General features: G+C 38.6%; 3 protein-coding genes across 14 annotated transcripts in view; 2 read left to right on the forward strand and 1 right to left on the reverse strand.

Annotated features, from left to right (window-relative positions):
• The window catches only part of magi2b (membrane associated guanylate kinase, WW and PDZ domain containing 2b), a 165,068-nt gene extending 155,480 nt beyond the window's left edge, over nt 1-9,588 (forward strand). For 11 of the 12 annotated variants that reach the window (XM_049483924.1, XM_049483925.1, XM_022684151.2 and 8 more), the window contains 4 exons: nt 1,794-1,937; nt 2,259-2,397; nt 5,097-5,185; nt 6,686-9,588. In XM_049483924.1, the coding sequence (XP_049339881.1) occupies nt 1,794-1,937; nt 2,259-2,397; nt 5,097-5,185; nt 6,686-6,742 (429 nt within the window). In that variant the 3' untranslated portion in view covers nt 6,743-9,588. The remainder of the gene's footprint in view (nt 1-1,793; nt 1,938-2,258; nt 2,398-5,096; nt 5,186-6,685) is intronic. The other variant, XM_022684154.2, reaches the window with a different exon arrangement.
• A 4,104-nt stretch (nt 9,589-13,692) lies between these two features.
• On the forward strand, nt 13,693-16,811 carry si:ch211-127m7.2 (uncharacterized). Its single transcript, XM_049484057.1, has 3 exons — nt 13,693-13,904; nt 13,993-14,068; nt 15,731-16,811. Exons 1-3 carry the CDS (start codon nt 13,801-13,803, stop codon nt 16,049-16,051), a joined length of 501 nt encoding a protein of 166 aa, XP_049340014.1. The 5' UTR covers nt 13,693-13,800; the 3' UTR covers nt 16,052-16,811.
• Nucleotides 16,812-16,824: 13 nt separating this feature from the next.
• ergic2 (ERGIC and golgi 2) lies at nt 16,825-26,217 on the reverse strand. The gene is made up of 14 exons (XM_007252864.4): nt 26,060-26,217; nt 24,767-24,907; nt 24,225-24,333; nt 24,074-24,120; nt 23,781-23,848; nt 22,967-23,007; nt 22,608-22,709; nt 21,035-21,130; nt 20,628-20,683; nt 19,737-19,835; nt 19,502-19,599; nt 18,481-18,643; nt 18,299-18,378; nt 16,825-18,035 (listed from the first exon to the last, which is right to left on the reverse strand). Exons 2-14 carry the CDS (start codon nt 24,870-24,872, stop codon nt 17,970-17,972), a joined length of 1,131 nt encoding a protein of 376 aa, XP_007252926.3. The 5' UTR covers nt 24,873-24,907; nt 26,060-26,217; the 3' UTR covers nt 16,825-17,969.
• Nucleotides 26,218-26,233: the final 16 nt, after the last annotated feature.

Consider the following 26,233-nt stretch of genomic DNA (forward strand, 5'->3'; position numbering starts at 1 on the left):
AATGTACAACTGTAACAAAAACAACAGAAACAAATATTTTCAAGTCTTACCGGATAATGCTGCTGTCCTCTCTGAGCCCTATCAGTGCCCAGTCAGTGCTGTGTGCCGTTAGCTAGCCAGCTATTTGAAAAGATTGTAGCCAGTCAGCCTATAGCAATAGCATTAGCATCTCTAAAGGCACCCTTGCATCACATAACTGCATCACTGCTTGCATCTGTCAGCCTAGTGTCATCATTTAGCAGCTCTAGAAGCATGCTCATGCAAGATAACAACATGAGTACTTGAATTGGTCAGCCTTGAATTAGCTTTTAGCAGCTCCAGAGGTGCCATCACACTGCAGAGTAGCATCAGCGTCTGCTTCAGTTGGCTAGCATGATGGCTGCCTCGTGTATTTTGCGTCTCTATAGAAGTGTGTGCACATCCTCAGAACTCGCAGTACACAAAAAACAGTGGGGGTAGTACAGGCACTGCAGTGCAAATTTTAAGAAAAGGCCGGGTGGCACCAGATCGCCAAACAAATGATGAACTGGGCAGAGAAAAAGAGATAATGAGTGAAAAGAGAAAGACAGGAAAAACAAAGGGGTTAAGAGTCTGATCAGGCACCGGCACCCAACCACAAATGGACTTCCACAGTTACCCAGGGTTTTTGCACCATTTTAAAAGTCAAATTTAATGCTTTTTAAGACTATTTTAAGACCTCGATAAATATAATTTAAGACCCCAAAATGTAGTTACAATTTCTTTGGGAGAAAATTATTTGCAAAACAGAGCCAACATAAGATGCAATTTGCATGAGCTCTTTTGTACCTTCCTGGACATATGAAAAAAAGAGGAAATTATCAATTAAATTGTAGTGATGATGTTTATAATATTACCACTAACAAAATTGCTACTTCTACTACTACTACTTCTACTATTACTACTACTGATGTTAACAATAATAATACTGAAAAAGTATCTTATCTATAAACAATTATCAATTTATGATTATCTGATTTGGCTACATCTTTAAAAGTGGTGCCTGATAACATAAAAACACAAAAACAAACTTTGTGAAGTATACAGCTTTTGGTTTGTAGCTTACCGCTAACCTTAGTTCTCTCCTCGGTAACATAGCTAGCTCGCCGCTAATGTTAGTATGCTACCTAACTCGCAGCTAATGTTAGCTAGCTCACTGATAACCTTAGTTTCCTGTGTTTTCCCACCGGTATTAAATGCACCGCCTGAAAATGTAATACCTTTAGCAAATTTCCAGTAAATTTAAGACAATTTAAATCCGTAAATACCAGGATTTTAATTTAAGACATTTTAAGGACCCGTGGGAATCCTATTACATTCACACTCCCAAAATAGCCATAATGTTTAGCCTCCAAAAAAATGTACTAGTTGGCTGAGTGTTTGTACATTTTAGGGGTAAGAATAGAATAAGTTAAGTTACTTTACACAGACTTTCTGAGTCTCCCGGAAGTGGTGGGAGCCTACCGCATATCAATAACGGTTTCCTGAAGCCCGCAAGTCAGAAAAATCACCCGGAGTCGAGAACGAGCCATAGATGTGCACGCAGGCACGTCCCTCCTGGAGGGGATGTGTTTAACCAATTGGAAAAGGCATGTTGAGGTGATTTAATGTGACTATATATATGTATATATATATATATCGTTTTTGGGCAGGGTAAGGTTTGGAGGTTCAAGTCCAGGTCTGGGGGTAATTCCCTGAAATTAATTTTTGCAAATTGGGATGTCTAATTTAACAGTTTTGAGGTTCTGGGTTTAAAACGTGTGTTTTCTTTTTAGGACTACGACTACTTCACTGTGGAGCTGGAGAAGAGTGTAAAGGGCTTTGGCTTTAGCATCAGAGGAGGCAGAGAGTACAAGATGGACCTGTTTGTGCTGCGGCTGGCTGAGGACGGTCCTGCTATCCGTAACGGCCGGATGAGGGTCAGTCCAGCATGCTTTTCCCCTCACCACTGCAACATGATGGATTGTGTTTGTGTTTCAGCAGCCTATGAGCCAGACTTGGATATGGCTGTAATTGTCTGTACCAGTCTGACCTCAGGCTATGTTCTGTAATACAGACCATCCCATGGAAGCTCTCCCTAAATAAATCTAGATGCATTTATTTGCAGACAGTAAAGAGGCATTACAGCTCAGCCATGGAGAAATTAAATGTTATCAAAGGGTTTTTTTTCTTCTCAGAATTTGTCATAAGTGGGGTGTGTATGTGTGTGTGTGTGTGTGTGTGTGTTTTTGTGTGTATAGGTGGGCGATCAGATCATAGAAATAAATGGGGAGAGCACAAGGGACATGAGTCACGCCCGTGCCATCGAGCTGATCAAGGCGGGCGGGCGGCGAGTGCGTCTGCTGCTAAAACGGGGCACAGGACAGGTGCCTGAATATGGTGGGTATCATCCTGTTCAGATCAACACAACAGTTTCTGTACTATCAATATTTACAGCAATATTTAAAGAGTTTAACACTTAGAAGTTTGAGTTATAAACAGATTATATATGTATACTTATATATGTATATGTTCTGATTCATATCGTAGCACTTAATGCTGTTGTTAATATACTTATTCAAATAAATTGCATTTTTATATTGTGTAAAAGTGCTGGGCCAGGTGGCATATGTCCCTTCTGAAAGCCCTGTGCTTGATGTCACTGGCTCTTGTCGATGAATCTTTATAGTAATGCTTCAAAGTCTAGAAGAAAACCTTTCCTAGAGTAGAGTAGAGACAGTTACTCCAGTAAAATCAGGAGACAATATTTTTTAGTACCATTGATGTCAAAAGAAACAGTGAAATGTGTCTTAAATGTTTTGTCCATATAGTGTATTCAATCAATAATTTTTTAAAGACAGAGTATAAAGACTTTAATTCATTCATAAGATGTTAAAGGAGTGGTTTGTAAAAGATCAGACCAAGATTCAGTTTTGCTTCTATGTTTTTAAAATGGAACAATGAGACTAACGTTGCTGACAAACACTAGAAATCTGTAGACAGCGAGAATCTTTCTTTAAATTCATGCCCACACACTTCTCTCTCTGCCTTCTGAAACTGCATCCTCGTCCAGGTGCAACTAGTCAGCAATGTTTAGACTGAGGTTTAACCTTTTGTGCACTATGAGGAGACCTTTACTGTATTGATGCAGATCTTGTACTTGATTTCCTTTGTTGAGTTTTACTGGAAGTGCAGAATGCAATGAATGTTATTTAAGATTATTTGAAACCTCCATCATTTGTTTATGGTTGTTAGTCTTAAAGAGTCTTTTCTTGGCCAAGATATGCTTTAACATGGGCCAAACAAATGTAAAATGAGATACATATTTTTTTATTTCATTTTTTTTTATTTCAAATAACATTTTTTCCCAATTTACAAGGCCAATTACCCAACCCACTCATTAGGACTCCCTCTATCACTAGTGATGGGCAAAGACTAGCACATGCCTCCTCCGATACATGTGAAGTCAGCCACTGCCTCTTTTCAAACTGCTGCTGATGCAGCATTGCCGAGTAGCATCACAATGCACTCGGAGGAAAGCTCAGCGACTCGGTTCTGATACATCAGCTCACAGACGCAGCCTTGGGCTGATCGACATCACTCGTTGGAGTGATGAGGGGAGAGAGCACCATCTACCCACCTGGAGAGCAAGGCCAATTGTGCTTTCTCAGGGCTCCGGCAGCTGATGGCAAGCTACATGACCAGAATTCAAACCAGGTCACTACACTCAATAAAGACACTAGTGCACACATCATTACTCCCCTAGTTTTAAACGATTAAAAAATGTCAGCCAGTGTTCTCTTTTTCATTTTGCTAATGCAGTGACACATAGGGGGGTCTATGGAAATAGACCACCTAGATTTTTTAAGTACAATATTAAGTCAACTATATTAAGTTTGGAGAACAGAGACAGTAGACCAAAATAGAAAATGACTCAAAACTAGCAGATTTAGCATTAAAGCTAGCCAAGGATAAAATCAGAAAAATGAAAACATTCTGAATGTAATGTATTCATAAAACAAACCTGTGGGAGGAACAGGAATTAACTGGAATTAATCCACATCAAAGAGTCTGCGCAGCCGCAACAGCTGAATGCAGTTTAAGTAGGTTGAGAGACGTTTGTGAGCATCAATTTGTGCTGCTGAAGAAACATAATTGTATCACTATTGATTTCTAGTGTTTATTAGCATCACTAGCCTCACAGCTGTAGGTTAAACATGAATGTGCAAAACCTAAAGGCCAAATACACCAATTACATTTGCTTTAAGTGGGAAAATTGTGCACATTTTTGGCCAAACCACTCTGTTGAATTCCTTAATGTAGATATGAACTGCAAATGTCTATGAAATTATTGGGTGGGGAACTTGCTTAAGTATTCTACAGTATATCTATATTTCTGATCTGAGTGAAATGGAAGCTCTCATTTAATGCTTTTCATGATAGATTTTCCTCCTAAATGAACTCTAATCTTATGCTCTTATGCTACTGGCTGTGTTCAGTCAGCCCACAGACTTGGCATGTCTATTAAATCAGACACGTCTGCTGTACTGGTCTTGGCTGCGTATCTGTTGTGAATGAAAAATGCATTACAGTGTGACTGATGGCTCAAAAACTTAGTAATAGCTTTAATTAGGGCAAATTAAAGATAACAGGCAATTTCCTCAGGGGAGAAAGCTTTGTTCAAAGCAAGCTACTTCATTTTTAACTGTTAATCCTTTTTTGTTGTTGTCTATGTGTTTGGCCTATTTGTTCACATCGCCTCTCTAAACACAAAGAGTGTGTGGTGGTGTGTGCACACTGTATATCTGGCCTGCAGCCAAATTAGCTACATTTACACACCCCTTAGATTTGGGTCAGGAAGTAAAAGCTTGCTGACTGTATGGTGTTTTGGAAAGGTTGAGGCAGAGCGTGCTGCCAATGGGGACGCCCGAAAATCAGCAGCCATACTGTGGTCTGCCTAAAACCTGGCCAGTAGAGATAAGGCATTAGTTTGTACCACTCAATTCTAAACTGCTTGTAGTTTCTGGTCTGTTTCCTCTTTTTCACTGCTTTTACTCTAATGCCAGTGATAGTGGAGATATTTCCTCCCTCTCTTTTAGGAATGGTAGCTTCCAATCTTTCCATGTGCATGAAAAGCGACACTCTTGCCTCTCCCTATTTCTTCATAATGGGACACTCTAAAGATACGGTCTGTAGCAAACTGCATGTTTCTCGGTTTCCAGTCTTTTTCTGTTTCTTCTTCTACATTATGGTGCAAAAGACAGAGACTAACTTTCATTTATTTATTTATTTAATTTCCTGTTAAAGTGCTTTAAAAATGGTTCTTTGAGAAATACCTTAGAGGAGCAATCTTTACAAACCATGTTTATGATGGAGATGTGTGAATGAAGAAAGCCAAAAACTGAACAGCGCACTGAATTATAAGGTGTATTTTACGGAACAATATTAAGGAACAAGGGTGTTGCCATGTTTCCCTTTCTAATTTAGCAGGTAAACAAAACTGTAATTCTTAAAAAAAAAAAAAGTCAAACAAGCGCTGAATGTTAATCTACACAGTTTTCTCCCCTGTTTATTTTGGTGAGTTAAGCGGTTCTGTTTATTTACAGTAAGCTTAGATTTCCAGCATTTCAACACTGCCCGACAGCGCTACACTGGGGAACCCTGAGTGTTCCGGTAACCCAGGGTGCTATCAGCTAGTGGTTCGTCCACGGAGCTTGTTTTAACACAGAAAACACGCAGACTACAGTCTACAATATACTCACCTTTGAATGGCAAAATAGTGCTGTGGTTAGTGGCTAATGCTAATGCTGCTCCAGCTTTGGTGCTGGAGAAACTTCATTGAATCTCCAGTGTAACTCTGTACTTCAGCGTAGTGGCGTTTTTGCTCCTTACAACCTGACTGGTAAAATTTATACACAAGGCACAACGAATTATAAGGCACTGACAATTTTTTGAAAAATTAAAGGATTTTAAATGTGCCGTAAAGTTGAATAATTTACAAAAAAAAAGAAGAAAAATTGAACCCTTAACAACCATACCAAGAGCTGTTAGATCAGCCAAACTCTCCTGTCAAATAAGCAGTTCTTAAAACTTTAATATGGAGAAAAAGCTAATCTCATCTAATATTAGACTAGTTTGGCCCATGCCATGGTGATTAAGATTTCTTCTATGAAAAATAAATAGCTTGTACCTAATGGTCGATTTTGACCGATAATTATATTAAGTGTGGTCTCTGAATTTTGCACAGTTCTGAATATTTTAAAAATCTGCTTTTTGTGTGGTAGGATTGCTTTTAGTCCTTATTGGGCTGCTTTGATGATGGGCCTTATTATGTGTGTTGTGTTGTCAAGGACAGGACTGTATAACAGGATCTGAGTCATGAGTACATCTCTGACTCAGCTCTGTATATCAGTGTAGGTGCTTCATAATCTGTCTATAGTCTACATAGCTAATTAATTGTTCTTATGAAGATCTTTAACCATATATGGCAGTCTAGTGAACGGAAGCTAATCATTTTAGCACTGTTGTTTGGTAACTCTACTCAGCCCAACGCTGCTAACCTACTTCTATTCACTAAGGATATATTCTCAGAGCAGAATGAATACATGTAAATGTAACAGGATAAAAATTGTTCCTCAGCTGTTAAGATTATGTAGGTCATTAACTGTCATGGTATGTTTTCCACTAGACGGTGCCGCCCCCTGGAGTACTGACCCTCCAGCCCCCCCTGCCATGCAGAAAGTAGTGTCGCCCCGCTAGCGCGACTCAACGCCCTTCACCATCGCCCATCATCTCACCCAGCCTCCGCTCCGCCGGCCCCCCTCATAGGCACTGCATGACGGGTCGTGGACCAGACAAGGTGCTCCCTGGAGGCTAGCTTTGCTTGGTGCCACCAGCTTTGTGGAGCTGCACACAGAGAAGAGGGTGGCAGGTCCATCCAGAAGAGCTGTGCTTGAAAGTGGCAACCAGCCGAGACGAGGAAATCGAGGGGAGGACTGAAGCTGAAGGGGAGGGGGAGTTACGAGTGCAAACAGCGTGCGACAGACGTGACGTCCAAGGATGAAGGACTGTCTTATCCAGGCTTCTATTATTCTGACGAGGAAAGCATGGTTGTGTTACCAGGCCAGATTTCATGGCAGCTCTAGTAGCCTGGCACGCACAGACTTTGCGCTACAGTTACTGTTTGATTCTGGATCCAGAGCAGAGACGCTGTCCAAGAAGACCAGACCGGACTCTTCACATCTGGTCTTCCTGCCCATTGGATCCTCACTCATTCTGCTCCTCCCACCTTCTGAGAGGGAACCAGTCCTCTTTACTTGGTTTCTCATGTAGAGGCGTTTTATTTTTTCAATTATTTTGGAGTTGGAGTTACATTGATCACAGCTCCAGAAGCACTTGGAGCCAAACCAGTGAAGAAAGGATGACAAATTCAAATATCTATGTGTAGCATGAAAGAGGACTCTGAGGCCACCCAGCATCCACAATGAACTGGAATATTACATAAGTATTGTGTTTCATTATTTGTCAGTGTGAAGCCACCATAGATCTTCTGATGTGCACTGATGTGGAGGTAAAGCTGACAGGAGGCAAAGAGAGCAGTCACAGTGTTTTCTGATTATCTGTCGAAAGCATTTACGATGGATTAATAATTTCTTGGGTTTTTAAATTGGTTTGTTTGTTTTGTTTTTAAAGTACAACCAAGAAGAGGGGAAACATATACTCCATATAATATAAACATATCAGTCAACAACCCAATCATAGAGACTTGTAGCTCTACCCATCTGTAACACAGTATCTCTGAAGCTAAAGGGACCTGTGGTACTATGTTATATTATGAATTACTACGAAATGCAGTCCATGTATGAAGGCAGAATTTTTGTAATACTCAGTATTATCTCGACTGTGGACTGAACCAAACCTGCTTATCACTCTCCATGCAGGGTTTCTCAAAGCCTCAGTGTGTCATTCCAGTCTCATTCTCCCTGTACTGTGCTTCATGAACCACACCACTGTGGGTCCGGGGCCCTGTCCCAGTCCTTATGAGCAGCCCTTCCTTGTCTCCTTCCCCTCAAGGGCGTTAACTTGAAGGGACTTCAGTAGGTGGGAGTCGTGCGTTTGATGTATATCCAGACGGTGGGAAAGCAATGGAAGATTGCTTTGTTGGACTGGTGCTAGCTGTGACAGCGGGAGTTCTGGTAAAGAATCTTGGCTCACCTGCAGGAAAGGGGATGAGAAGGCGTTTGCTGCTGGGCTTTGGGGCAATAGCTGAGTCTTTATAGCTAAGCATGGATGGAGTGGGACCCAGTTGTCTGGGGCAGAGTGCCTTACTGGCAGGATTGGGTACAGCATGAAATCTGTTGTCTGTTAAGGCGACTAAGAAGGCTGAGCAACTGCTCGTAATATGTGTGCTGACACTTTAACGAGTTATTTTTAATTGGTGTTATTTTGCCTTTCACTACACTACACTACACTCTGATCTCCCCTTTACTCAACTGTAAGAATACTAGAACATCTATTGAATAAGGCTTTAAAAGGGGTGAATACTTATTTGATTACTTTTACATTCTTAATTTAATTGACATTATTTTGTACATTTTTTTAACATTGGCATTTAATAGTTGTCTGTACATCATTGTAAAAAAAAACAAATTAATATAATTTTATAAATATTTTGTTCATACAAAATATTAGAGGAGAAATACAAACTTTTGTAGAATAGATTACCCCCAGCATTTTAAAATCAAGTGCTTTTAACTGATGCTCCCAACAGGCTTACAATACTACCCGTAGGGGCAAAGCATTACTCATGCAAAGATACTGTGTGTATAAAGAGTGTTTTTTAATAAGCTACCTGCGCACTCTCAAAAGTTCTCAGTGACTCATTTTAAAATAAAAGGCCCCCAGAATTCAATTCTACCAGTGAAGTGTGGAGCTACTTTGAGCTTGTTATTATTGATGGAAAAATAGCGATTTCTTTGCATAGGCAATGCTATGCCCTTATCACTAGCATTATAAGCTTGTTGGAAGCATTGGCTAAAAAGCGTGTTTCACTAGACCCCAAATTCATTTCACACCATATAAACCTGTCAGATGATGTGAAGGTTCTTTAACAGGTTAAAGTTTTTCACACTCACATCTCTGATACAAAAAAGGTTCTTTATACAATCAATATGGCGTTTCTATGGCATCACTCAAAAAATAAGTAACAAACTACAGTTTTAACCTACTCTTGCCTTTTTAATACAAGTGGCAAAGGCAGATAAATATCTGGAACAAGTGAACTTTAGATAGTATTACTGTAAAACATTGATTATCCTCTTCACTTACTGTTAGAAGTTTTAATTTAAAACAAGTCTTTTCTTTACAGTGCGAGAGGATCATTCAGTCACACAAGATCTGTGGCCAAGAATTATTAAATCAAGCTCTTTCCAGCTTTTATCTGAATTATTATCCTACAAAGCGTTTTCATTTGCAGCAGATTAGAGTTGAGCTGCTTGAAAACAGCAATAGGTTTGAAGATTAAGATAAAATCCAAAAGGTTGTGATATTTACTAAATTGTATTAAACTCACTCTGTCATGCTTACCACAGAATATTAAAATTAACTCTTAAAAAAAGATGACTAAAGTGGGGTTAAGTTGGTAAGTAGGGCTGGGTGTCATCCAAAAGGTTATGATGATACAGATATAAAAACTTTCATTGTGATATGAATCCTAAAAGATAGTTTGTTGGTATTTTTTTTTTTCAGGAAGATTCATTTTTGTATTTTAAGGAATATTTGGACAATTTGACTTTTCTTTGATCTTTACTGAAATTGAATACTAAAACAATTACTTTCATATTTTACTATCACTACATTACTCATAGTTTTTTTTTATTCATTTTTTGGTGTCCTATTGAAGCACATTACTCATAATTAATATATAACCTGCAATGTTAAAATAATAAAATAAAATGTTGACATTTTGATCCTCAGCCCTATTCCCGGGAGAAACTATGGCTCTAGATGTTGTCCTAATGTTACACTGTTGGTCTACAATGAGGCTCAGCTATTGAAGTAACCCCAACTCAACCAGCTGCTTCTCCTTAACCTAATGAACCTCAAACCAGTGTTGCTTAATCTGATATCAGTTATCATCTGTAGTTCTGCTAATACTCAAGGCTGAGCATGAAGCATGGAGGAAAATGTTTATTGTGTATCACAGAGTGATGGGGACGGGGGGTCTCCTGCTGATGCTGTGCTATTCTTGGGTGGGAAGGAGGACCTTGTGCCATGAAATGAAATCACACTGTAAGACGAGCATTTCTCCATTTTGCCTTTACGACGATTCGCTTAAAATACGACAGGCCTCTGCTGCTTTCCTCACAGCCTGACAAACTGTGCCAACCCAATTCAGTAGTGAAATATACAGAATGTAACCCATAGAGATGTAAGGTCAAAGCAGTATAGTAACCCATATGAGATTTATATCTGAAGATGCATTTAAATCAAACCACATATCAGTTTAAATGCACCAGACTTCTGTGGGGGAGGGGGAGCATACGGTAATATTAATGTGCCACCATGAAAAGACTTCCCTTGGTCATAAAGCCCTGCTAGTTTTGTATCTAGCACTCACACATTTATACTGGTTATTGATTCACACGAGTGGGTGCAGTGTGCTAGACTTAATTGCTGTTTACATGAAGAGGCGTACGAAAAAGAAAGAGAGAGCATCTATTGCACAGCTCTAGCTTTTACTGTTGAAGCTGTATCCTGCCTGCTGTGGGGAAGAAAAAGGAAAAAAAAAAACATTTTATATTACTAAGGAAAATATTGAATCTGTGAAAGATGGCACATTCAAGAGGCCCATTTCAGATCGATATTACTGTGTAGTGTTAGATGTGTATTTACCTTGTACAGCTGTACTCCTATAAATATGGTTTAATGTATTATTGATAGTTTCAAAGACTTAAGTGATCAAATATTTTTATGAAATGCAACAGTGCGGATATATTAAATTTTGCTAAACTCTTGTTTACCTGTATGATATTCTGAAATACTGTCAAATAAACTCTTGACATGGTGTAAAGTATTCATTTTATAGTTCTCATTAAACTCCTGTGCAGTTATCTGAGTGTGAGCTGGTAAAAAATATAAATTAAATATATTAATAAAGGAAGCCAAGGGTTGTATTTTAAGCGTGATTACCTTAATAATCACTTATTTTTCAGAGTGTTTTCTCTCTATAAATGGTGTGGGGCAGAGATTTAAACTTGTTTTTATTTTGTCCCGTCTGCTGGTAATGTAATCGAAAGATTTCCGATTTAGATTTTGGATGGGGAGTTTTTTTTACGTTTTCTGTAGTATCTAAAGCCCTATCCGGACGGGAATAGTTTATCAGGGGGTCTTGGGTAAAATTACAGGTGAGTGGAAATGGAGGAGCTACTGAATAGGAGTGTGAAATATATGTATATATTTTTTACAAACATCCCCTTGAGAAACTAATCCCATCCAGAGAGGGTTTAACTAGAATATTACATTTGGTCTGTCTATATAGCTGTCTATATATTTGGTCTTCATATAACTGGAGTGTTATACCCACATACCTACAAAGTAAAATAGAAAGTCTATTTAATTATTTTAACATCAAATATTTACATCTAAGGACACAAGTCAAATGATATGGCATCTCATTGTTTTGTTTATTGGCCAGTAACTATATTTAGAGAGCAGATGCAGCTAGTGGCCAATATTAACGTGATAAAACATGTTAGAAATACATAAATAAATAATAATAATAAACATATTACCTTCTATATAATACAATTAAAAGGTGGGAAATTTACTTTTATCATGTTACACTTTTTATGAAGTAAAGTGCAGAAAAGTACATGCCTTTTAATACTTTAATATTCTGATGTAACAAATAGCACAACAATTTCATATATTTTAACATTTTGTTGTTGAAATCAGGTCAGAACTAGTCCTATGAAACTTAACATTTAAACTTTTAAAATCTGAATGTTTAAGTGGTTGTAACAGAGCTGTAAAAGCACAAACACACTTTTAAAGCAGCTAGTTTTATCTCCAGCACACACACTTTCTAAAAATAAGGTCAGATGAACAAACACAGATTCACACACTGTCCTGTAGTGATGCTCTCAGGATGATCAGTGTGTGTCACTTACGGAAAAGGACAGAGTGCTGTAAGGGACTTTATATGTCGTTTCACATATTTTCAAGATAAGCACATGATGTAGCTAATATAAAAGCTAACGCCATATTTAACTAGGGTCACACCATCTACAATAAGATGTTTTATAAAAAGCCAATCAAATTGTTATCAAATGATACTACTAAAATCTTGAAGAACAATGTCAATTGTATTCATTATGTTTCCAGTAATAATACAGAAAAGATAAGAGTTTGAAGTTTGATAAAACATGAAAATAACAGAGGTGGGCTATTCCACAAAAGTTTGTACTTGTTAGTATGTTTCACTGCACCCAATTCCATTTCACACCAGATATCTCCTTTAAAGGCCTGCAAATTAACCTATATAACAACAGTTTTATTTTTTAAATGCTCCATTTTAACTTTAGTTTCTATACTGCCTGGCCAAAAAAAACGCCACCAAAAAATGTCACACTCTAATATTTTGTTGGATTCCCTTTAGCTTTGATTGCTGCAGGCATTCTCTGTGACATTATTTTAATAAGTCTCTGTAATGTCACAAGATTTACTTCAATCCAGGGTTACATTAATTTTTCACCAAGATCTTGCAGCATTGATGATGGTAGAGTCTGACCTCTGCACAAAGTCTTCTCCATCCAGCACATCCAAAAGATTCTCAATGGCATTAAGGGCTGGACTCTGTGGTGAACCCTCTCAATCCATGTGTGAAAATAATGATCTCATGCTCCCTGAACCACTCCTCCCCGTGCCATCATCATGGAATAACCTGGTCTATATTCAGTATATTCAGGTAGTCAGCTGACGTAATTTTTTGAGCACATACTGTTGCTGAACCTGAACTGCAGCATTAACCCCAGATCATTTGCTTAGTTAAATCCAGGTGGCAATGTTTTTTTAGCCAGGCAGTGTATAGTTACATTCTCATTACAAGCCATATTGCTCAAATTAATTTTTTTGCTTAGATCATATTTGGCTGTCTTGACGGTTCCCATTTACAAATGTAAGTGACCTGTATCTGTGTGTAATGTGAACAAATCTGTCCCTGAAACGTCACACATGCGCACATTAATATGTGTATAAACACTGCCTTCTTCGTCTGAAGTACATGCTCAAGTCAAGGCGGTGAAAAAAGGCCAGGCGGTTTGCTTTTGCTGTTTTTGCAGCTATAGCTGCACAGCTGCACCAGGAGATGTGTTGGTACGAGAGAGAAGCAAGTAGCGCATGCGTAAAAGCAAAAAGGCGCATAATTCTGATTTAACCATTTACATTCATTTTGCATGTCCATGAATTAGATAAGTATTCGATTTATGACCACATATGGAAGTGGCTCAAATCTGGTTTGAAAAAAATGGATTTGGCACATTCACACAGCCATTAAAAAAAATCAGATCTGATCCACACTGAGCAAAAAAATCGTATTTGAGTAACTTCAGCTTGGTAATGTGAACGTAGCCTATAAGACAGTTCAGAGCCTCACAGTCCACATCTGGAGCTCCAGCCCGCAGGGTGGCGCTGAACCCACAATAACCATTTAAACACAGAGTCACAGAAACCCTGAGCTATGAACAAAAACCTAACCTGAACTGTAATTAGGAGCACAGTTACGATATTAAATTAAGTTCGATCATGGCTGCTAAACGCAGTCTGCCGTCCTGGATGTGTGCGCGTGATTCTGGGAGCTCGGCGGGGAGAGAGAGAACAGGAGTAAACAGAGAGAAAAGACCTGAGAGGTGGTGAAGCTGAACACAGACTGATACACTAATAATAGACAGGACGAGTGATGAACTGAACTGTGAACTGCTCTGTGCTGTTTTTCAGGACCATGCTGTACTGGATGAACGAGCGAGAGCTCGTGGAAACAGCCCTCAGCGTTTTAATGACAAACACAGTGAAGGTGGGTAACTAGCTAGTTTATAAATGTGGGATATCTGTTAGTAGCTTGGTAAAGTAAGTTAAGTTGGATATCACACAACGTCATAAACTCCCCCAAATCACATCCTCCAAACGTCAGAGGAACTGAGAACAAACGTTATCGAATATCAAACTAACTTCTGTTTTGAGGACAAGGTCGATTATCTCACGTAAAAAATCTCCAGAACTAAATATTGATTAAAAAAATTGATTAATTCTCACGTTTTTTTTTTTGGTGACGCCACGTTAATTTGACGTCATTTGTTCATTTGCGGAACGTTGCTAGGTTATTACCATAGCAACTCTGAGAGCTGATGGAAACGCAGACAGTGCCCAAAGTAGCAGATCATTTTACATACTCTTATCAGCTTGTTGGAAATAAACAATACATTTAGAAACAAAGTCTTAATATCTTTAAAGAGAACATGCCATGTGGGGGAAAAAAACAGATTAAAGAAACATGATAACGAGTATGAACTCGTTATCATGTTCACTGTGCTAGCAATAGCGGTATACAGGGTTCTTCCACCATTTTAAGTCAAATTTATGCTTAACATAACTAGCTCGCCGCTAATATTATTATGTTGACTAGCTCTCCGCTAACCTTAGTTCTCTCCCCATACTGTAGCTAGATAACTTGCTGCTAACGTTAGCTAACTCACCACTAAAGTTAGCCTGTGCTTTCCCACCGGCATAAAACTCACTGTCTGAAAATGAAATACCTACAGCAAATGTACAGCACATTTAAGACATTAATGACCCGGATTTTAATTTAAGACATTTTAAGCACCTGCGGGAAGTAAATGTCTATTTTTACATCATTAATAAGCTCAAGTACCTCCACAATTCACTGGTAGTATTCCAAGAGCCTTGACATTTAAAACAACACACTGAGATCTGTGAACGTACACAGGGAGATTATATATATATATATATATATATATATATATATATATATATATATATATATATATATATATATATATATATATATATATAAAAAACTGTTTATACACACAGTACCTCGAGACAGTTATCTGACCACTATAGAGATGGGCTTTTGGGAGCCAATTAACGATAAATCATTTCCCACCGCAGTGACATCTGCTGGAGAATCAGGGCCTGTACTTGTTTGTCTTCAAGCTCAAAATGATCCCAAACATCAAACCTAGAATTTTTTGAGGTCCTTTCATTACACAAATGCTAATGGTTTGACAAATTATGAGCAATAATAAAGTAATGTATGTGTGATTTTTCTCCATAAAAACAGTTACAATGCTTTGCATCTCTTTTAAAATGTGGCTGTGTTGTCATGTTGATAAACACAAAGTCTGTGAGATCAGATAGATGTTTTTTGGTTTTGTTAACTCATTTAGAAACATTTGGGGACAAAAACATTTTACATTATACTACAAAACACATCAGCCTTGGAACAGTTTGCTTATCAATACCATTACATTTTCTAATATAAAAAAAAGCTTAAATCTGCTCCCTAATATGGGCACGGTGTTGACTGCAGAATATAGACACATTCTTAGAAGCCACTAAGAGGCCCTTGAGACTAACTGAAACACCAATAATTGTGCACCCTTTATCTAATATGGAAGTTATGTTTGAAACTGTTCTCTGTTTCTTTGTGTGATAGACAGGTGTAGCTTGTCCAGCGGCAGCTGCAGAAGTCAGTGTTATTCCAGAGACAGATACAGAAGAGGATTCAGACCTGGATGCCAAGGAGAGAAGCTGTGGATCAGATTCCGATGTTGATGTTGCTGAGCAGCAGACTGTACCATACATCACTAGTACAGAGAAAGGGAGGTTAAGTGGAAGATCAGACAGTGCTGGTGACCACCATTCCACTTCACATTCACGGGACATGGAGAAGGATCCAGAGCTTGATGACGATTCTCAGAGGACTAAGAGTGATCCTGAAGCCATGCAGCTTGTTCGAGAGATCTTTTTCAGCTGAGAACATTTACAGACTTTCGGAAGGGGATTGGAACTGTATTATCTTGGGCAACAAATTTATGTTTTGGATTTGACAACAATCAGGGTCAAGTATGGAGGCTTTGTCATGAGCACGCCAATCCTGCCTTTGCAGTGGAGTGACAGAATGCCCCAACTGCTTGTGTGAAGATCTGGAGAGTCATCACATACATGACAAGGGCAGCGATACGATTCCCATACATAAGCTCACAGATGCCTTGTGCTGAAAGACATCTACACACCCAGAAGGAGCAAAGGCCAATTGTGCTCTCTCAGAGCTCTGGCAGCTGATGGCAAGCTACATGACCAGGATTCGAACCATCTCCTGATCATAGTGGCAGCGCTTTAGACTGGTGCACTAATTAAGGATTTTTTCCCCAGACACTGAATATGCTGTCCAAACAGAACTGGATATACTGATGCCTAAACGTTAGAAAAGAAGGCATGGGGCTCTGAAGTAGTTGGTTCAATTCCCACAGTATTCATAACCATGGTGCCCTTAAGCAAGACATCTAGCCTCGAAATGCCCCCAGGGTGCTGAGGTGGCCGCAGCAGTTGAAATCTGTGGTACTGCTGGGCAATGTCTGTAAAGTGTTTCTAATTTTAGACACATGAACATTTTTACTTATTTTTGTTGCCTGTCTGGTTATTTCCTTCTTCTGTACCCAGATCAGTCAAAACAAACAAAATGTGCCTAAAAAATAAAATGAACAGAAAATAAATGACCAATGTGTTCAACCAGACTCAGTAGTAGGCTTGTATCAATGTTGTCTGTTTTTTTAATGATGTAATTGAAGTATCATCCACCTTCTGCAGTCGACATGTTTTCAGGGCAAACGAGGCAGTCAAATAACTGTAAAGCTACACAAGATTTCCTTTAAACTGGCTCCTTTTCTTCTACATCTTATCTGCATATATTTAGCCCCTGTCATCTCACTGAGATGACTGTGGATAAAAATAAATATGCACATTATTATCCTGAGGTAAGTGTCCAGCTGATAAACCTCCTCCCCAAGCAGCTAAACAAATGATGCTGAATACAGTCAGAATCCTACCAAATTATTATTATAATTAATGCTGCCATGAGACATGGTGTCTTCCAGGTTTTCTTGATTAACAAATTAATTATTTGTTTTCCTCATTAAGCCTGTGTACCATTATAATTTATCTGGGGGGGGGGGGTTGGGGGGTATGAACAATAGACACATGGCAGGGTGCGGAATGTCATGAAGCACATGTAATTAAATATTTTAAATGTTTTTTGCTGCTTGATAGAGAAGGAAAATTCATACTGTTCTCCTTTTTCATAATAACCCTAGCAGAGGCAGACTATATCTGCCCCATATCTTTTATTGTATGCCAATACTGAATACACCAAGCACATTACCAATTTTATGACTTATTGAGTTTGCTGGATCTGGATAAAACTGGTGAAATCTTCTGAAAATTCCTGTATTTGTTAATATAACAATATATAATTGCAAAAAAAATTATATATTGTCATGTCATTTTTACAGTACCTTGGGTTCCCTTCGAGATGAAAGAGGTGCATCTAACAAGCATTTGAACAATAACTGCACAAATAAATAAACAAAATGAAAGCAAGTTGCTCATCTTCACTGCCATGCTGAATGTAAAAATGGAGTGCAAAACAACCACACTTATCATCAAACATGTTTCTCATGGATAACAAATCTTGTCGAGGACAGACTAAAATAGTACTGCTGGTTATGAGCGATCAATACTTTGTGTTTGTTTACAGTCTGAGTTACAGTCACATGCTTTTGGCAGCAGCCCTTCACAATACCACACTGGCAATAAAGTGGATGACGTGGTGGAGTCCGGTGGTGGGCTTGAGTCTTGGACGAAAGATAAAGAGTCTCAGGAGCAGAACGGAGATGCTAGTGGTCGTTGTTCTCTGAGAGCAGAGGCGTCTGACTGTTCACATGGCCATCGAGAACACTGATCTACAAGAAAGGAACAGAACAATAAGCTTTGCCTTTGTTTTTGTGTGTTTGATGATTACTAACAAAAAAATAATAATGCTGAAGACTAAAATAGAAAGCCAATCTCCTTTCCACTGTTTGCTATTTCTTTCTAAACTGAACCCTGACATTTCCAAACTTATCTCGTCCCTCAGAGACTTGGTGATGTACCTGCTTTACTTCACAGTGTTATAATTGTATAGTGACACTAGGGTGAAAAAGTAGCTCACTTATAAATAACTTACCCCCTTGGGTTTATAGACTCCTAGTTTGAAGCGACAGCAGACAACATCTACACAGAATCCAACCAGGCCATGTAGCATACCTAAGAGACCACAGAGTGCTCTTACTCAAATGTAGGTCATTTCTGTTTTCAATGAGGCACAGGTAAACTTCCAAAATGAAACAGACACACTGTTTACAGTACCTGTGGTGGAGAAGATGCCTCCGACAATGCCGCACAGGCGTACCAGGAACTGCCAGAGGGGCATGTGCTGCTCCGTCACCCGGACTCTGAGGGAGCTGACATCGTACTTCATAAAGATACCAGAGACGCCGTGACTGCCTGCTGCGTGGTTGATTACCCGCTCCTGTGGACACAGACCCAGAGGAAATGCTCAAATGTGTTTCATTCATAAGAGTCATTATTAAGGTCATTAAACAATATTTATCTAAAATTATTGGCAGGGATTTGTGTCAGTTTGAATAATGCTGGATATCTGAAATTCTCAATTCCTGTATTTTACAATAAGAAACTGTCACTGATACTATTTCCTTTTTAAATACTTGACTGTCTTTCACTTTCAGTACTTTGAAAGCGCCTATAAATGGTAGATTAGTCGATTATTCAATTACTAATAATCAACAACCATATTTTATACAGTACGAGTGACCTCTTCCCATTCAATGTATTTGTATTTTATGCTTTTTTTTACATTGTAAATGTAATGCTTAAGACTATACAGGTTATACAGGAACACGTGAAATTATTTTGTAAACAAAGCAGAATATGTTTTATACTTTAGATTATTCTAAGTGCCACATTTAGCTTTCAGGACAGATCTTCACACTCTTGGTATTTTCTCAGTGGATTCATGAGTCACCTAAAATAATTTTCTCTGCATCTTAAAGAAGTTCCTGGAGGTGCTAAACAATAGTTGCAGCCTTTCTTATACACAAAGCTCCAGCTCATCCCAAATCACCATCTCAGTTGAGTTTTGGAATTATGTACACATAATTTCATATGTGTACCTTAATAGTTTTGCTGTCTTTAATATATGGAATTGTAGAAAAAAAAAAATTTAATAAAGAAAAACATTGAATAAGATGGTATGACATGGTTCAAACTTTTGACTACTACTGTATAAATGTTAATTCAGACCAAATTGTTTTTCCTTTTCCATTTTTCTGGTTTACAAGCACCCCTCAAATAAATTAAATAAACCAACCCGCTCTGTAACGGAGTACTGATGCGTCTCAGCAGACACTTTGTAGGTTTCCAGTTTGGTGGGCACAATGGTGATGAAGTACTGAAACATCTGATTATCTGACAGTGAGAAAAGCAGACACAATTTAAAAGGTAAGTACAACTACATTATATGTGTACAGTTGTATACAGTGTGTTCTTTAGTCTGTTAGTTCTGGAATCTGTTTTTCAGGTCATGCTCTTTGTACTGCACTTACGGTCTGTGCACACTTTTTCTGTTCCATCCAGTGGGTTTAGTATGCCTGGGATTTCTTCACCAAACGAAAGGTGGTCTATTCGATGGGAGAAGTTGTATGCTGTGGATTGACACAAGAAATGCAATCTCAGTTCTGTCGAGCCAAACCTTGTATTTTCAACTTTGTTGTTTATCACTTCCATGTCGAACCCTAAAACACTATTAATATTAATATTAGACAGACGGATTTACTCTACTGAAATGCTCTGCACTCACAACATACTAGATTTCCAAAACACACATTTCCAAAAATGTATCAGCAACAAAATTAAATTTATATAACTTGAACTAAAAATAAGTCAAGTCCCAGATGTCTTAAATAAACACAGTGATGCACTATACTGCCAAAAGTATCTGCTTGTCTGCATTGCATTAGATGATGTGAGGATTGGATGTGGCTACTCAGCCTTAAAAATCCTGTTCCATGAAGCTCTCTGTGCTCTACTGTTCCTGAGCTGATCTGAAGACCACATGAAGTGTGGACGTCTGTAGTAGTGTAGCAGACATGACTCAGAAGAAAGTGAACTATACACCTCAGCATCCACTGACCCCGCTCTGTCATTTTATATTGGCAGAGCGAGTCACTTTCATTCCCTTCCATATTGTTATGTTATCGCTAAGAAGCTGACTGTGGAATCTTTAGTAGAATTTAGCAGGAAATCTCACGACAGAATTTGTTGCACAGGTGTGATCCTATCACAGTACCAAGCTGGAATTAACTAAGCTCCTGTTTATAGAAGCAGTCCGCATGCCTAGGTGCTTAGTTTTATACATCTGCAGCCATGGAAGTGATTGAAACTGAAGTTAAATGATTTTGTTGAGTCAGCAATTATAAGAAGAGAAACAATCTTACTTTCATGGCTGACCAGTGCAGCGAGGTGAGCGTGTCCTCTTGGGTGTGGAATGGCTCTGCAATAAAATTAAATAAAAAAAATCAGATACAATACACTATAATGGCTAAAAAAAAGGCAATCAATAGTACTGCCTAGGGTTTACAGCCTGTGAATCTGTTCTGTATCACAACTCTTTTTTTCTACTTCAATACATGACTAGTATTAACTGAACCCCAAAATCTAATACACAACAGGAACTTAGGCAAGCAGGGACCGTACATAATTCCTCGGGTAATCAGTTTAGAATAAGATTTAATTAAGTGTGGCATGAAAGTGTCACACGCAAGGCTCAATACAAGCAGTAAAGCCGCATTACCAAATTAAAGAAGACTTAATTGGAAATGCCAAGGGGGCAAAGGATGCGTACTTGCCGACTGTGATGTGGAAATTCCCAGCCACTTTGTTAACATAAAGATGTCCATGTATCCTGCATGCGTTCAGTGGCTGTGTGGGATCGTCCTCTCTGAGGAGAAAAATCACAACTGCTTGTTTTCAGACTGCACAACATAAACACAAAAGTCCAGTTCCAGAGTTCTTGGTCAATGGGGCAGCTGTGGCCTAAGAGTTACACATGCAGCAACACTACAGATTGTGCTTACATGACGTTACATGTCTGGAGGCAGAGCGAGATAAAGTGAACAGTGAACCACACACCTACTACTTCTTAGCCTGGGAAAAACTACGCCTGCCATGTCAAGAACTGAAAACCTATTTAGGAGCATAAAATTTTACCTTTCACATCGATAACAGTATATCTATCAGTGTTATCACATTTTTTTGTCCTTCTGTGCAAGTGGTTTTAAGTGTGCTAACTGTACGAATTGCAACCGTATGTCCCAGAAGCATGAAAAACATTACTACACTCCTAAAAATGCAGATACAATGCTACAGAAGAACCAGGGACACATTAACCAAACCCATATTTGTGATAGAGATCTGTGAACATTATCTCTGAAAAATATCTTGGCAAAGTAAAGATTTAGACCTTTTATTTATTAGTTGTTTATTAGTTATACCAGGGTGTGTAGTCTCTTTGAGTTATAAATGAGTATGAGCATTGGCATCAGAAGATATGTACGTGTCATACTGGATATATGCATAGACCCAAAATTCCCACATCGGTGCATCCCTACTTATCAGTGTGGCTTTTCTAGCCTATACAGTACAGTGAGTGACAGGTGAGAGATAAGAAGCAGTGAAAAGAAAACGAAACATAACCAAGTTTTTGATGAACGGACAGACTTGTACATGTTCATGCGCCCATACTATAAAGACCTTACTGAATTCTATTTAAGCACCTGTTTTATAAAATCACTCAGAGAATCACTTAAAGCATCTTATATTAAAAGTGCAGTCACATGCACAATGCAGCATCAATGTGCTTCTGCTAACACTATTGCAAAGCCACATATATTCCCAGTGTGTCTGGTAGGCCCCATGACCTGGGTACCTTCAGCAACCATGGTTCTGCTAATGGTGCTGATACAAGACCTACTGCAAGCATGGAGATACTAGAATGGTAAACTTAGATGTCATCTGCTCTTTTATGCAACCTCTCCAAAAACTTGGAGTGCCACTCACAAAATAAGAAATAAACGAATAAAATCTATCAAAACAAATAACAATTCTTAAGCAAAAGCTAAATTATATATTTTTTACGGACTGATCATTCTAATAAGCAATGCAAAGTGACCCATTTCACTAATTAACTGTATGGAGAAAACAATGTCTGTAGAACTTCCTCAGAAGCAGCGATATTTACTCATATGCATCTTCTGTACAATCCTGCAGCACAATTGCTGTATACACGAACGGTTGACGCATCCAAGCTGCATTAGTCAGCATCAGTCGTGCAAGCAGTCATGTCACTCTTGTCATTCTGAGGTAGTATGTGTGAAACAGGCCTGAAGTAACAGCCAACAGGACACATGAAGACTGACCTTGGCGGTAGAGCAGTGGGCGCTCCTCTCATGATGCTTTTGAAGATCACGTCCTGGAGGGAATGCTCCTCCCTTAGCCGGTTCTGAACCAGCAGAAGCGTCCTGGTGGAGGAATGGTGTGGCAAGAGTTAGTTGTTGGTTAATTACATTCGCTACACTGGATGAAAGATTTACAAGCCTCGCTGCTTTCAAGTGCAATAACTAAGAATTGCTGTGGGCCGAGTTTGCACCCAATCTTAATTTTGCCTTTGGAGAACCAGTCCTAAATCAATAGCAGTATGAAGGCATCCAATATAGAGCCACAGACAGACAGAGGAATGAAAGTGTTTTATTAAAGCCAGACAGAGTAACTGGGTTACCTGTGCCACAGCCTCTGTTGAGGGGACAGCTCAAATACAACCTGAAATAGAGCAATAAAAGCCTACTTATATATAAAAATAAACACACATACACACAGCAAAACAGCAAACAACTCATTGTTTGTACACTTATTGACTATTTTACACTCACTATCCATCAGCTTTACCTAAGCATACAGAAACACTTTGTAGTTTTATAATACAAGACTGCAAGCCATCTGTTTCTCATCTATTTCTTGTGTTTTTTGTCCACATCACTCTTAAATGTGTTAAATGTAAGGAACAAATGACATGAACTACACTGATGTGCAATGGTGGCAAACTTATGCTTACTCTACATGTGTTGTAACATTACTACACTCCTAAAACTGCAGATAAGAAACCTCTGCACACTTTGCTCGTCTTCTTTACCCTGTTGTTCAATGGTCAGGACCCATCAGGACCATCAAAGAGCAGCTATTATTAGATTGGTCGGTCCCTCTCTGCACTGCATTGATACAGAAGCGGTAGGCTGTTAGTGCTGTTAGTGGATTAGACATAGCAGAGCTTATGGAATTTTTAAACACTAGCATCACTGCTGGACTAAAACCAGAAATATCCAGCCAGCAGGATTCTCTGGGCAGTGACTTGTGACCACTGATTATGGACTATAGAATGACCAGGACAAACTGTGCAGCATCAAGGTGGAACAGCTAGGTGCGTGTGTCTAAAATAGTGGATAATTAGTGGATATAGCCTTTTCTCGGAAAAGTAATGTATAATATGAATACAGTAGCATAATGCTAACATAGTGTCTTGACACAAGATTTCTCACCGGTTCGTACAGTAGGCCATCTGACGAAACCATGGTCTCAGCCAGGTCCAACACATCTGCACCTACAACTAGAGAACACAAAGACAAATTTCCAAAACTGTCCCAAACATGCATGAGACAAAATTGAGCAGAACATGTAATTAAGGTATGTGAACGACAACCTAAACTCTAACAAGTGAAAACAACTGGTCATGAATGTAAAAAGTTTCTGCATACAAAGACAATATCACTTGTGTATCTAGAAATCAAATCCACAAAGAAATATCTGAATAAAATGGCTTTAGACCACTTACACTGGCACCGCATGGCGACTGTAATATCTATATTGATTCTTAATTTACTGCAAGAAAGAGAAAAGAAAAAGGTCAATCTTCCATAAATCTCCACAATATAGGTCTTTCAGTAAAATTATACATAGTTTAAAACCCTAAAACCATTACCTACCTCGAAAAATCCTTATCCACCTCATATTCATACTGCATCCATGTGTCCCGATACACAAAAAACTCAAAGAAGGCCAGGAGTGCCATAGCCGCAAAGGCTACCAAAGACACTGTTGAGATGGAAAAAAAAAGACTATGTATCAAAACCGCTGTGTAGAAAACAGTTAAAAGAACAATCATTGATAACTGAGAGCAAAAGCGGACACAAAGCTCATGCAGGTGATCAGTGAATATATACGATTGCAATGTCCAAAACGCTTCAGCACTGTTTATGTGCTGTTGTCTATACCTGGCAACCCGGAGTGTGGAAATGGGACTGGAAAATGAAGGTGGGCAGATTCGGGGCCACAACCCACACAGACGTACCACACAGTCCAAATAAGAAAATACTGGCTAATGCTCTGCTGACAAGAGCTAACTAAGCATGTTTCTTTATTATCTGATAATACATCCTGATCATGTTATGAGTTACTACAGAAATTATCATTTTTAATGGTACTTTAATTCAAGGTCAAATCTTATAGTGAAATTATGAATATTCACCCGTTCCACCGCTAGCAGATGTCTCAACATAGCTCTCAGGAACTTTGGGAAAAGCATCCAGCTCCTTCACAAAATTGAGGGCCTTCTTTCGGGACACTCTCCGCATCTTCACAGCGAGCCACCACCGCTTCCCTCATGAACCTGCAATGAGATGCACAGTTTTAACATTAACAGTCTAACTGTAAATTAATCTTTTTTCTCTATAGTCAACAGATTTAGAGATTTGTCTGGATAATCATGATACATGGAATTTTTTGATACGCAGACAAATACATGCTATTCCAGTGATGTTTCATTCATAGCACAGTGATATACAGATTTTTGCTGCTAATCATCATATTAAAGAGTAACTGTTTTACACTCTATGTAATAAAATGTTCAATTGGGTCAGTGTTCTTTCAGTGCTGATGATATCCACGATATGCTTATTTTCAATACAATACCAAAATGTATCACGATAAGATAAAATATGGATATTGTCCAGATCTATGTGATCAGATTACTTTTCTTGGGGCTGTTTTTTTAATCAACTTAGTAAAGCTTGTATTCTTAATAATTTGTTTTTCCTCAATCTCCGGATGAGCCTCTAACCTAGCTAAATAACTACCTAACTAACTTACTCACTAAACAGTTATTAGCTAACTAATTAACTATTCAGCTAGCTAACTAAATTACTAGCTAACGTTACCTCGCTAACTAACTTACTAAATAACTATTAGTTAACTAACTAACTAATTAACCAGCGAAGTAACTTACTAAATAACTAATGGTTAACTCATTAGCTATTTAGCTAGCTAACTAAATAACTAGCTAAATTATTTATTTAGCTAGCTAGCTATTAGCGAACTAATGATCTATTCAGCTAGATAACTAAACAACTAGCTAGTTAACTGACTCGTTAACTGACTCCTTAACTAACCGAACCCTAGCTAGCTAAACTAGCCAGCACAATCCCTCACTACCACTGCTCTACCTGCTGTAACTGATATTATCCTCTTTAACATTACCTGTAAACTACCCCTGTTATTCTCCCTCCATTCTCTATCTAAATACTTTGGCTCATTTAAGTATCTTGAAATATGTAAACATGTATCCGCTAATGCAACAACAAAAGCAGTTAATACGCCTCTATTAGTCTTAACTACCGGTACTATAATCCTGTAATTGCGCTCTGGGGCGGAAAATGTAGATTGTAGATGCTAGGTATGTTAGCTTAGCTAGGTTAGCTAACCTACAGATAACACCTGCAATAACACACTGAAACAGCCTCAGAGCTCTAACTCAGACACCTACCTTTAAATACGCTGTTCTGGATTCATTGGTTTGGTTTTTTTAACCAAACACAGCAGCTGTTATCCTGGGTTAAACACCATTAAACGGGGTAAAAATGAAGAATGAGTATCGGGTAAAAAAAAAACGGCTGGCTGATTTTGTGTTGTGACGATTCCTTAATGGTGCATTATGGGA

The sequence above is a fragment of the Astyanax mexicanus genome, chromosome 10 (assembly GCF_023375975.1).
Source record: "Astyanax mexicanus isolate ESR-SI-001 chromosome 10, AstMex3_surface, whole genome shotgun sequence".
In the NCBI taxonomy this organism is placed as follows: Eukaryota; Metazoa; Chordata; class Actinopteri; order Characiformes; family Acestrorhamphidae; genus Astyanax; species Astyanax mexicanus.